Genomic DNA, 13,096 nt, shown 5'->3' with positions numbered 1-13,096 from the left:
GCATCAGGGAGTGATGGTGGTGGTGGTGGTGGTGGTGGTGATGATGATGATGATGATTGGGAAGGTGTGGAGAGTACGGAATTGGATGAAATGTTTAGTGCAGCTACGGCATTCGTGGCTGCAGCTGCGGCGGATCGGGTTTCGTTGAAGGTATCGAGTGATTTGCAGTTGCAGCTTTATGGGTATTATAAGATTGCTACTGAAGGTCCTTGTACTAGCGCGCCTCCTTCTGCTCTCAAAATGACTGCCCGTGCCAAATGGTAATTTTTCGAATTATGTGTAGTGGGTTTTCATTTTGTGGCTTTTTTTTTTTGTAAGTAACAAGTTGGTGAAATGATGATGGATTAATCGGAATTGTAATTTAGGGTTTTAATGTGGTTAGATTAGGAGGTTAAGTTAATACTGGAGGTAAGAAACAGCTAAGGAAGTTCAATTTTTATGTAATTTGCTTGTAGTGTGGGCGGGTTGGATTTTGGTAAGCATGTGGGCTTGTTTATTTATGTGTTTGTTTTTTTTAAGGGGATTCAAATGGGTATTTTAAACTAGATGGATAATGGATGGGTTTGTTTGTGTATATAGTAGGGTGTGACTGGAATTTGTGATGAAAAGAGGTGAAATTCAAGTATTTGAAATTAGGTAGATTTACTTCAAGGTTTTGCTAATGATAGCGCAGCACTCTCGTGATATTTACTTGAAAGGATAGCTATGTGTTGGTGGTTCTTTGGAAGATATTTTTAGTTGATTCTGGTTATTGTTTAGTTTGTTTATTAATCGGGCATGTCAGTTTCTCCAGCATAGTTGATGGGGGTGAATGTTGTGTTTTTTATCTGAAGGTATGGTGGCTGATTGATTTTGAATCTTTGGGTGATTTATACCAGGCAAGCATGGCAGAAATTGGGTGCTATGCCACCAGAAGATGCTATGCAGAAGTACATTGATATTATTACAGAGCTGTATCCTACCTGGGCTTCTGGTTCAGCTATGGTGAGGTTTAGTTTTCTTATTTAACCTTTTCCTTTTCTTTGCCCTGTCCTGTAAATGTACTTTCTTTCATTTGACTTATCCTTGTTATTTTATACTTGCAATGATGATACAAGAGCAAAGACAGAGATGGTGTTGGACCGAGCAAGGATGGCAAAGGACCAATGGGACCGGTTTTCAGCACTTTTGTCTATGAGGAGGAATCAGGAACAGAGTTGTAAGGTTTTTTTAACTTCTATGTGGAAGGTCTACTTAATCTGCGGACCTTTAGGTCTTCATATGATCACTCAAATAGCACCTTTCCAAGAGTGGTATCCAGGACCTTCATGTGATTGTATGCTAGCATGCATGTAGAAAGTATTGAAAAGTTAATGTTTCTTTGGCTCTAATCTCATGGCATGTCATTTTTCCTGTTTGCGAGTCTTGGTGGAATATCTGGTAAAATGTTGATCAGGTTTCCTTGAGAAATTTTTTGTTTCAAGTACACATTGTCAACTGTATTCACACCTAGTTAGCTACTCTGATTTATAATGGTACCATACATTGCGATGAGAGACTGTTTTGGGGGAAATTATAAATGTCTAATAGATGGTGCTACTGAAAGTGAGGTGCAGGGGTCTTTGCTTTAGTGTGGAGTGGGAGCACTCTAGTGCTGCATCCAGTTGTTCCGAATCCCCTGATGTCTAATTTAGGAAATGGTTGACAGAAATGTTGTTTTTCAGCACTGGGATTGGAATTCTTTTATAATTCTAGTTCATGAGTTAATATGATTTCAAAGCTAGGTAATTTTGTTACAGTGAACCATATTTGGCCAATGCTTGACTTCTTAGCTACCTGCTTGAGGATAAGCGTAAATTTATTAGATCTGGGTTGAACTTATCATGCTTGGGATTGATTTTATTGAGCTTTTTATTTGATCGGTGCTTGAAAATTTGCAATGGATAAACTCTGAAGTACATTCCCACAACCACACAACTGGAGAAAGACATTTCCTGGTCTCCCTTTCCCATGTGGCAGGGTCAAAATTCTTTTCTAAGCAAATTTAGAATCCACAATATTTCTTTTTATGATCTCAGCTTATTGATTCTGATGCTAAAATCCTGGTGCATTCATGACTATTATTATCCATAATATGCAAGCAAAATGTCCTATTTGATTTCATCAAATGAATAGGAATGTTAATAAAATGTTTTCTATCACTAGAGCATAAAAGAAAGGAGATTTATGCTCCATTTTACAGGTTTGCAGTTTTAATGGACTTTATGCCATAAATAAGTGCCAAGTCCATTGCCCAACATTCAATTGAAAAAAAATACCATGTGCATTTTCTTATTGAGACATTTTCCATTATGAAGTCTATGTCTGCTTGAATAATGTCAACAATGAGTTAAAAATGTAGATGCTATTTAGTGAACATGTTTTTGGTACCCTCATCAAGGGTATCTTTCTAAATGTTAATCATAGGCCCACCCAAAACAAGCTTAATGGTCTGTTATTCCTGGTTTTCAGGAAAATGGATGCCATTCATGCGTTTGCCAGAGAAGGAGAAGTGAATAATTTGATCAAATGCATTGATGGTGGTGTTTCTGTGAACTTGAAAGGTTCGTTTCTCCAGTGTCTGCTCTTTTCCCCAGTCACGTGTTTTGACACTGAAATAAGTGAATGATATTATATTGATGCCATGCCTAACGGTTTCACCTTGATTGCTTGGGTGCTACTTGTATATGCAAATTGAGCTGTTGCTGAATATAGCCTTTGAGCATGCTTGTCCAATTTAATGGGTCATTATTGAGCTTATACTTGCCAGAGCATCATCAATACCAGGCGCCGTGCAATGATGCAATCATATGCAAATTGAGTAGTTTAGGCAATGCTTTACAATACTTGGAACTATATCATGTGTTAGAACATGCACAATGGCATCCTTTTCTATTCGTTTCCCTGTTTTGCATGTTGCTTATTCTTTTCCTCAAGCCAATGAGATGTCTTGCACTTATGAAAATCCATCAAGCTTTTTTGGGAATCAAACTTATTGAGACCTATCTGCAATGTTGAAGGATGTTCTGACTTTTCATATATGCTTTTTATTGGAGGACTTAATGAAGAATGTTTTATTTTGCTTCTGCTGATTTTTTAGTATTATGAACAGTGTACTTCCATATTTTATGTCTCTCCTTGTGTTTCCTGTGCTGTACTTGTGCATCAAAAGCGTGGATTTGGACAAAGTTTCGTAGCTTATTGTTGACCTTCATGTGAACCTAGGGGCTTTAGAGATGATTAGCTCCTTCTAAGCATTTGTGATTATTGTAGATAGTGAGGGTCGGACTCCTTTGCATTGGGCGGTAGATCGTGGTCATCTTAATATTGCCGAGGTGCTTGTTGGAAAGAATGCAGACATAAATGCAAAGGTAAATAGATGTTTTAGGCATCTCTTTTGAAGTGTCTTCAATTCTCTGGTACTATTACTTTCAAATATCTTTCAGATCAAAGTACTTGTAGTTTTGAAGCAATTAATGTTATAAATGTCCCTTTATGGTTTGCTTTAATTTCTGAAGTTTCTATCTCAAGTTAGAAATGAGCATTCCTTATTGGGGTCTTTAAAATCATTGTTCCTTGCCCACATTCTCTAGTGTTTGTTGATTTTAGGTACCATTTTCAGGCGGTTAATATGAGACAGAGTCCGCCCTGATATCTCTCCCTCTGCACAAAAAAAAAAAAAAAAAATGAAAAGAAAGGAAAAGAAAAGTTATTTGGTGCCATAGGTTCTTTGGGCGAATACGGCTTTTGTAAACTTGTTTTTAAAATTTGCCTTATGTTTTATGGCTAGCTGCCAAGGGGATTCTTTCTTCTTTTTGTTTTGTTGCTATTCTGATAATTGCTAATGATTCAATTTTTTTTAATGGCAGGATAATGAAGGCCAAACCCCGCTGCATTATGCTGCTGTCTGTGAGAGAGAAGCAATTGCTGAATATCTTGTGAAGCAAAATGCAGATACAGATGCGAAGGACAACGATGGGCAGTCTGCCCATGATCTCTGTGAGTCAGATTGGTCTTGCCTTCAATGCCCCGCGGCATAGACTGACCGGCTGCCTGTTTATTTCATGGTTTGTCCCCATTAGTCTTCTTGAAAAATTCCCCGCAGATGTATATGACTACATACAACCTTTGAACTTTGTTCATCTTAGCAACAAATTTACTGATGACATCACGTTCTCTGCCATGGCCCCTCATGTTTACTTTTCTCTTCCCTTCACGTAGTTTATGTAAAAAACATGAAGGTTGAGTTTAGAGGGTCGTTAAATGACACGCGATATGCTATGCCTCTTTGCCATTAAATGATCGGTTTATAGTTCGGTTGCAAGCCTCATCATGTTTTTTAAATCCTCGTATGTCTGCCGAGTTCTGTGTATCACACACAGAAGGAACCATTTTGTATATGCTTGTGATTTTCCCAGAATTATAAAACGGATTGGGTTTCTCGCCATAAAGGCACAAAGACGTGAAATGGTGGAAATATTTTCTTTGTAAAATTGACTGCCTTGTTATTTTCCATAAAAAAGAAAGAAAATGTTTTATCAGTTTCAAATCTGTCTCTGTTCATCATAATGTTTAATGGTTATTCGAAATCAAAGTCAGCGTGGTTCTTGCTGGTGAAGGATTGTGTGTTTGACCGTTGACATTTTCAGACAGTTCTCTCGATTCAAATCTATTGCTGGGATCATTTGTTTCACTTTCATAGCTCAAATGCATCTGGTTTCCTAGTCAAGGATCCATGCCTGTTGCTTCAACACAAATAGGTGTTGAGTACTGATTTTATTCTCTCTTTTTTTTAACGAATAAATTACAATAACTCATGGAATTATACTATCAAAAAAATCTGAAATTGTTGAAAATATCCAAAAATCTGAAGATATCATGTAAAGTCTTTTAGCTAACATGCCAGAATGTGCATTTTGAGTATAATGAGAGGCTTCTATGAAATCTCATAGTTGGGGCAAAAGTACCCTCTATTTATTTTGTTTTCAGCTGATGAATAAGTAAAAATAAATCTATTATGGAACAATTTTTAGGTAAATTGTCATTGTTTCTGTAAGCTACTCGTGAGATTACAAGTTGTTTGGAACCGATTTTTTATTACTATAATTGAATTCAATTATAATGTTTGATTTGAATTCAATTAATAAATAAGATAAATCCACATGTTTAAAAGAGAAAAAATTCATTGTTTTTTGTTTTCTATAATTTTTTATTACTATAATTGAATTCAATTAATAAATAAGATAAATTCACATGTTTAAAAGAGAAAAAAATCATTGTTTTTTGTTTTCTATGTTATCCTCATTACTTTCATTTTATTTCTTTAAATGACTTAAAATAAAGGGTTAGATGGGTATTTTAGAAAGGTAAGTTTTAATATTAAATTTTTTCTTTTTTGAATTGTAATTCAGAGGGATTTGCCCTTGATTTACTTTTGTAGTAATTTTAAAGATTGAATTTTCTTTAAAATTCAACTTTTAATACTTAAGAGGGTTTTAAAAATAAAATTCTATTAAAATTCCTGATTGAATTCAATTTGTTTCACACATTGATCAACGGTCGGACTATAACCTGAGATATAATGAGTAAAGCTAAGCCAGAAGTCTACTGGTTTTGTAAGAGGCGATGATGATTCCTTGTTCAAACCAAATATGTCGTCAAGCATGGAATTGAATTTCAACTCGAGTCTAATATTTCAGGAGAAGTACTGCTTCCCACTTAGCCAGAAGGGCAATCCTTAATTGCGAAAGAGTTGAATCTTGCAATAACACTAGGAGAATCAAATCTACCTAATTATAGAAATAAGTGGTGAGGGTTCTGACAGTTTATTCTGGCGATGAAGTATCAGAAAGGGAAAAAAAAATAAAAAAATAAATTAAAGAACATCGTTAGATTCGTCCTCACCTTTGATCTCCAGGAGCTCCACCAGATCTCTGATAAACAGAAGTGAATATGGGGTTGCATACAGCTTCCACCTCCTTCAGCTTTTACTCATAATCCTCTTTCTCGGCGTTTTGGTTGTCATTCAACCACTCGAGGGCCTTTCTGTCGAGAGAAATCCTCTTCGGAGACCAAGACTCCATGAGTAAGTGGTGCCACATCCAACAGAAGTACCATAAGAAACAGCCTCGTCAGGGTTTACACCCTTGTTGGGATCCTCTCCGTCGAAGCTGTTGAATCTTGGGAATTCTAGTGCTTCCACCAACAAGAACAATTTCATCACTCTGGCTCCTGTCCAATCCAGAATCTTCCATGGACTTCTTAGCTGGCTCCATGGTCTTTCTCAACAGGTCACTGCTCAACTCTTCGAACCTAGCTCTGGCAAGTGGTTCAGAGAAATCGATACCGTCGAAGAGAGACTTAATCTGCACACGTACTTGATGCTAGCTACTCGAAGCTCTCTTGACGCGCTCACATTCTCTCCCTAGCTTTCCAAGATATCTGTTATCCTTGCTGATGTCCTTTTCATGCTTCTTCTTGATCAACTTAATTAATTTCTCATGATTCTCTGATCGAGATCCTCACCTCCCAGATGAGCATCTCCATTGGTGGCAAGAACTTCAAAAACGCCATAATCAATGGTCAAGATACTGACATCGAAGGTGCACCACCAATGTCAAATACAAGAACGTTCCTTTCACCACCCTTTGTCCAAGCCACAGGCTATGGCAGCGCCTCTTGGTTCACTAATAATCCTCACAATGTTCAAACCGGCAACAACACCAGCGTGCAGCATCCCTCGTTGCCTGCCTGTAGGCATCACTGAAATAAGCTGTAGGGTTAACAAAGAGATCACTAAATTCAACCTTCAACCATACTATATATCAATCCCAAATCAAATTTCCCTCGAATTGAAAAACATGATTGCTTTACCTGGAACAGTTATAAGAGCATCCTTGATTTTCTTTCAAAAGAATGCCTCGGCTGTCTCCTTCTTCATTGTAAGAACCGTGGCACTAATCTCCTCAGGAATGAAAACCCTGGTCTCCTCGTCCTCAATCTTGGCTTCTATGTAAGGCTTTCCGTCCTTGTTCACAATTTTGTATGGAAAAAGCTCCATGTCCTTTCGAACCTCTATGTCACCAAAACTACACATACAAACGCAGATTATAATTTCAATCACACACAACAGTCATCACACACATAAACAAGAATACACAAGAATTATAGTGTACCGGGTTTGCTCTCAAGATATTATTAACTTAAATTTGTTATTAAAAATTTATACAGTTATTAATTTAAATACTTATAAAATTAATTGAGACATGCACAATTTCATCTAACACCAATTTAAAATAATTTTATGGGCTAAGCGAACTAAAACCACACAAATTTGGGCAATCATTAACTTACAAATTACAACTATCCGTAATTAACATATTCCAAAAAATATAAATATATTTATTTTATCTTACTGTCTCTATTTCAAATATATTTCTATCTCTTCTATATTTATCTCTTCAATCGTGAGAGACTAACCAAAAAGTAAATTACTTATGCTCCTGTCTCATAAATTTTGATAAGAAACATGCCCACGTACAAAATATTGCTTTTTGGAGATTGGAATTCCACAATTTTTTATAGAATAATAACCTTCTTAATCGTTTCAAGTTATTTTGGAGGCAAGAAAAATGCTACACAGAAATCAGAACATAGCAAATTTATTCCAAACCAACCGTTAATAACTGTTTTCCCCTCCAAATAGAGAAGCCATAGAAAATATGAGAGCAAAAAAAGAAAAAGAAAAAAAAATCAGCACCCTTTCTCTCTTTGTCTGTTTATGCAACAATCTTCTCTGGTTTGACTTAACAACCAGCTCCTCTGCTGCTTCAAAATGGGAAGGGTAGTGGTTTATGTCCTCATAACCGTAGCCTTTATTATCTTCATAACCTTTTCTCCCATCAACAACCACGGTCGTACCACGCCTGGCCTCAACCGCCGTCTTGGTTCCAAATTTTCAATGCCAGATTTTGATCCATTAGTTGTAAAAATGCAGAGATTTGCCGAGGAAAAAGGTTACACCGGCGAGGGTGAAACGATAAATTTGGAAAACAATGGCTATGCCAAAGAGGTTGAGGATTCTGATGAGTATCTAAGTGATGATGGAAGGTTAAACATTACCTTAAGGTTACTTGTTTTATTCCCATTGTTAGACAAGAAACCTAGAGATGGGTTGATCAGCTTCGAGGAGCTAGAGGCATGGAATGTTGAGCAAGCAAGAGAACGCTTAGCTTACAGGACACAGAGAGAAATCCAATCTCGGGACAAGGATAGAGATGGAGCAATTGATTTCAAGGAATATTTGCCTCAATTTTCCAATGAAGATATAGGTGAAAAATTTTCGTATACATGTTCATAATCAGTTCTTGATACATGAAATTTTTTTTAAAAAAATATATATATAATTATTGTGGTTAATTGGGTTTTGCATGCTGATTATGCGTGAATGAATGTTTTTGATTGTGCTGTGTGTCACCTTGTGTTTGATAGAGAGAAATGAAACGGGGCATGGTGAAGCGGGATGGTGGATGCAACAATTTAGGAATGCAGATGTTGATCGAAATGGAACCCTAGATTTCGATGAGTTTAACAAGTAAAATATTTTTATTTTTGTTTAGGGTTACCGGATTTGGAGGTTGATATTGTTCATGAAATTTGATTAACAGAAATCATTCTGGTTATGCAGCTTCTTGCATCCCGAAGATAGTACCAATAAAGATATCCAAAAATGGATTTTGAGAGAGAAACTTAAGTAAGTTGATTCTATAATTTTCTTAATTCTTCTTATTAATAGTTTCTTAATTGCTTGCCGGCCAGTAAGTTGATTCTATAATTTTCTTAATTCTTCTTATTAATAGTTTCTTAATTGCTTGCTGGCCAGTAAGTTGATTCTATAATTTTTTTTCCTTGTAAGTATATTAAAATTATTAGTATAAAATACTAAAAAATATTAATTTAATATTTTTTTTCAAGTCAAAAATATTTTTAAAAAATACATAAAAATAGAAGTAAAAAGAGTACCAAACACCCTTTAAAATATAATTGAGACAATAAAAATTATTTAATTTTTATTGTTTAGAATTTTTTTACTCTCAAATTATGATAAAAACTTGAGTTATAATTTATAATTTTTTAAAATTTATTTTTTCAAATCATAAACAAAACTGTAAAAAATACCATGATGACGAACACAAACCAAACCCACTACGGATAAATAAAAAAAAAAAGGCTATGCATGTCGGAATTAGAGGATTTTAATTCTCAATGTTTGGCTAGAGGCAGCTTGAACTTCAATGGCAAAAGAAAAAAACACACTCCTTCTTCAACTACCAGACCAACCTCTTCAAAATTTAATTTAATTATGCTGATATATATATATATATAACGCATATCTTTCTTTGAAGATGCAGGCGGATGGATGATGATCGTGATGGGAAACTCAACTTAGCAGAGTTCTCTATGTACGCTTATGATGGTAATTACAGGAGCTACGCAGAATTTGAACCTAATGTAGCTAGATCAGTTCGCACTGCAGAAGAGAAATTTCTTGAGCTTGATGCGAACAAAGACAAGTCTGTTAATTCATCTCTTGCCCTAAGAACATTTCCCCCTTCCTTTCTTCATTAATCAATATTCATGTCGATCGGCTAATGTAACCTCATATAATGTCGTACTGTTTTCAGTTTTTTGTCGGAGGAGGAGCTAATACCAATGATCCCGTACCTCAAGCCTGGAGAACTATCGTATGCTAAGCATTACACCAGCTACTTGATTCATGAGGTATGCTTGCTAGTATGAAGATCTTTAAATTTATATTCATAAAATCCAACTCGATTATAAAGACTTGAATTAACCTGAATTAATCTAGTATTATATTAAAACTTTTTTATAAAAGAAGTTGAAAGCACATTGTTATAAAATGTCAAGCATGATACCACTTGTAGTTTAACCATGTCAATTGGATTATAAGTCAGATTAGGTTTGTTAGGGTAACTTCTACTTGACTCAACAAGAAATTTGGCTGGGCTAGCTCCCAGAATGATGAGTTACTGGGTTGATTTGCTAGGGTGAGCTGGGTTTTAACTGTGGCTAGCTTTTCATAGATAAAAAATAAGTCTCTTTTGGATTAGCTAGCTGGTTCGAAGAGTTTTGGTTTTACTTTATTCCTTCATGTTTTTTTAGTTTTTCATGAATATGCATACAACAATTTGTAATTGATGCTTTTGTTTCATGATCCAGACTGATGACAATGGAGATGGTTATTTATCCATAGATGAAATGCTGAATCATGAATATACATTCTATGGGACGTTTTTCCAAGACGATGAAGATTATGACGATGAGTTCCATGAAGAACTGTAAATGTTCTATCATCCATTAGATGTTAAGTAGCAGCTCGGTCGCCATGGAAAGTTCTCTCTTCTTTTGTTACTCGATACCACCATGTAAAGTTTTATGCTTCTGAAGAGCAATTGAAATCTGGTACGTGGTGATTTTTTCACTCTTTGCAAAAGCTCGCATGGCTGCCCAGCAACATATCCTCTTCGATGCTGTCTAGCAAGTCTATATAGCATGGTGCATCGATCTAGTTTACCAACAAAAAGATTTATTCATTCTTTTCCTTGAACGAAACTTGTGCATAAGGCTATATAATTTCTTTGTTTTCATGTTGCAGTTGTCGTTAAATTCATGTTATTATTGATACTACATTTTACCCAATCAAGAGATGTACCTATATATATAATATTGAAAGATATAGTTTAATTGATTAGATTTAAAATTTAGTTTTTAGAAATTATTAATTTAAGTACTATAAATCTAGAACCACCAAAAATTTATATAATTATTAATTTTAAAATTTTAAAAAATTAATCAAGATAAGAATAAATTAACTTGAACACCCATATCATAATCAACAAAAAAAATATATATACATATACCCATACCACTATCAAAAAAAAGAAAAATTGTACCCCTTTGTCTCTCTTAAATATATTGACATGACCAAATCGATTCATTTTTTAATCTGTTAACTTATAATATAATATTATAATGTAAATCATATTTTATATTAAATTGTTTTGGATATTGATTCATTTAAATCTAAATAATTTAATAAATTATCTTATAACTTGTTTAATAAAAATAAATTTGGATAAGACCTTATCAATTTAAAATAATTTTATTTAAAATGATATTATCTTAGTGCTTTTTTTAAAAAAAAATTTCATCCAAAATGATGTGATTTATAATTATTTCTGATAGCTCAATTAGCAAGGGATGAACTCTCATATCCTTCCTATATATGTCCAAAATGAGCAAGTCTATCGATTTTGTTCATCAATACAAACAACAAATGAGAAAATATTAAGGATAGGGTCATGGCTAGGGGTGAGTAAAAAAACCGGAAAACCAATTTAACCGAGAAAACCGAAAAAAAAATAACCAAAAAAACCGAACCGGTAGAAAAAACCGATTAAACCGGTTAAAATATTTAGAAAAATGTCTGGTTCGGTTCTGTTTACAGTTTTGGTGTGCTTGAACTGGTTAACCTAAACCGAACCGAACCAGTTCAGTTTAGGAATGAAAAAAAAAAAACCAAGGCAATAGGCATTATTTTAATACTTTCCCTAAAAGTTTAATACTTTCCCTGGTTTCATATCACAAGCCACGTCCTCCTGGCTCCCTTAGTCATTACTTTAATACTTTCCCTAAAAGTTTCAACAACCCTAGCACTATCAATTTATCTTCTTTTCCTTTCATAGTCCACACAGCCGCCCCCTCCCCTCGAACCCTTTCAATTTTTATTCACACTTCTCAAACACAGCTGCCCCCTTCGATCACCCCTTCTCCCATTAACAGCCACCCCCGCCCCCTCCTATTAACAATCACCTCCTCTTCACCAATAAATAAGCTTAGACTATTCTCGAATGACTATTCTTTAAATCTCAAAAGAAACCGTTGTGTATGTAAGGTGGTGAAATTGTTACCACTTTCAGAGTTTCTTAAATCTATCGCTTCTATCAAAGCCGATTACATCGCTCACGATGCTCAGGTAATCTTGTCATGTAATTATAGATTTAATTAATTGTTGCTTGTTGATTTTATGTTGTTTTTATTTTTCTATTTTGATGTGTTAAACTGTTAATTATTTTAAATAATGTAAAAATGAAGGTGGACGAAAGAACACAATCTGGAAAGGAAATTGGAATCGTTGTCCCTGTCTCAGATTCTCAGAAGACGATCAATCGCAAACAGTATGTCCTTTTTTTTCCCTTCTTTTCTTTCTCGCTGGTAGATTGGAATTTGGAACTGCCAACAAGGTTTATACTAATGACATTCTGAAGTTCATATACATGGTTAAGCCAAACATGAGCAAAAATAAAGAAAAGTTGAAAATGTAATTAAGTTCACATGATTATCTTTTGACCTACATGTTCATTAATTAGTAATTGTGAATTATTAAGAAAAAATATCATCTACTGACTCTGCTTAGTGTTGTATAATGTATACTTGTATGTGGGTTATACTTGTATAATGACTCTGTTCTAGTTCATTTTCATTAGAAAGGATCGTAAAAGAAGGCTGAAAACATCTCTAAAATCTCAAAAAGACAATTACAGAAATACAGTTGTTTATTTCTTCCAACTTGAAACTCTCTTTCTGTGTGTCTGTCTCATGTGCATGTGCATATATACACCTGTAGTTCTTGCTTCTCTCCAGTTCCTTTCGTTTGCAAGTTATTCTATAAAAATCATATTTGATATGTGTATGAATAATTTATATAATAGTTGGTTAGAAGATTTATTATGATTTAACATCTGATTTTAATATGTGCTGTTACAGTGTTACTACAACATTACTATGTTTTTATACTGTTTGAAGCTAATTTCTTTTGAGTTCTTCATTGTTGTTGGCTGTTGTTTTGAGTTCAACATACAGAAATATTAATAATTAATAATTGTTAATTATAGATGGAAAACCATCTAAATCAAAATGCTTCATCCACTAACACTACCCCAACATCAACCAATGCCCCAGCTTCAAACACTAACCCAACATCAACTTATCTTATGTT

General features: G+C 34.6%; 2 protein-coding genes and 1 pseudogene across 2 annotated transcripts in view; 2 read left to right on the top strand and 1 right to left on the bottom strand.

Moving 5' to 3' along the window:
• ACBP2 (acyl-CoA binding protein 2) overlaps positions 1–4,469 on the top strand; it is a 4,980-nt gene extending 511 nt beyond the window's left edge. Inside the window, exons 2-7 of the mRNA XM_011046436.1 lie at positions 1–260; positions 879–984; positions 1,098–1,198; positions 2,491–2,582; positions 3,292–3,389; positions 3,888–4,469. Coding sequence (XP_011044738.1) covers positions 1–260; positions 879–984; positions 1,098–1,198; positions 2,491–2,582; positions 3,292–3,389; positions 3,888–4,058 — 828 coding nt within the window. The 3' untranslated portion in view covers positions 4,059–4,469. The remainder of the gene's footprint in view (positions 261–878; positions 985–1,097; positions 1,199–2,490; positions 2,583–3,291; positions 3,390–3,887) is intronic.
• A 1,446-nt stretch (positions 4,470–5,915) lies between these two features.
• Positions 5,916–7,114, bottom strand: LOC105139826 (luminal-binding protein 4-like; annotated as a pseudogene).
• Positions 7,115–7,852: 738 nt separating this feature from the next.
• Positions 7,853–10,380, top strand: LOC105139774 (Calcium-binding EF hand family protein). Its single transcript, XM_011046373.1, has 6 exons — positions 7,853–8,348; positions 8,509–8,611; positions 8,705–8,770; positions 9,429–9,590; positions 9,702–9,798; positions 10,258–10,380. Exons 1-6 carry the CDS (start codon positions 7,853–7,855, stop codon positions 10,378–10,380), a joined length of 1,047 nt encoding a protein of 348 aa, XP_011044675.1.
• The last annotated feature ends 2,716 nt before the right edge of the window (positions 10,381–13,096 follow it).

Source organism: Populus euphratica, unplaced genomic scaffold (genome assembly GCF_000495115.2).
Source record: "Populus euphratica unplaced genomic scaffold, PopEup_1.0 scaffold97.1, whole genome shotgun sequence".
Taxonomy (NCBI): domain Eukaryota; kingdom Viridiplantae; phylum Streptophyta; class Magnoliopsida; order Malpighiales; family Salicaceae; genus Populus; species Populus euphratica.
Note: the sequence above shows the minus strand (reverse complement) of the source record. Positions and strands in the feature narration are given on the sequence as shown.

Coding starts and splice junctions, on each gene's coding strand:
- LOC105139774 (XM_011046373.1), top strand. CDS start 7,853: ATGGGAAGGGTAGTGGTTTATGTCCTCATAACCGTAGCCTTTATTATC. Junction 8,349..8,508: donor ATTTTCCAATGAAGATATAG/GTGAAAAATTTT, acceptor TGTGTTTGATAG/AGAGAAATGAAACGGGGCAT. Junction 8,612..8,704: donor GATTTCGATGAGTTTAACAA/GTAAAATATTTT, acceptor CTGGTTATGCAG/CTTCTTGCATCCCGAAGATA.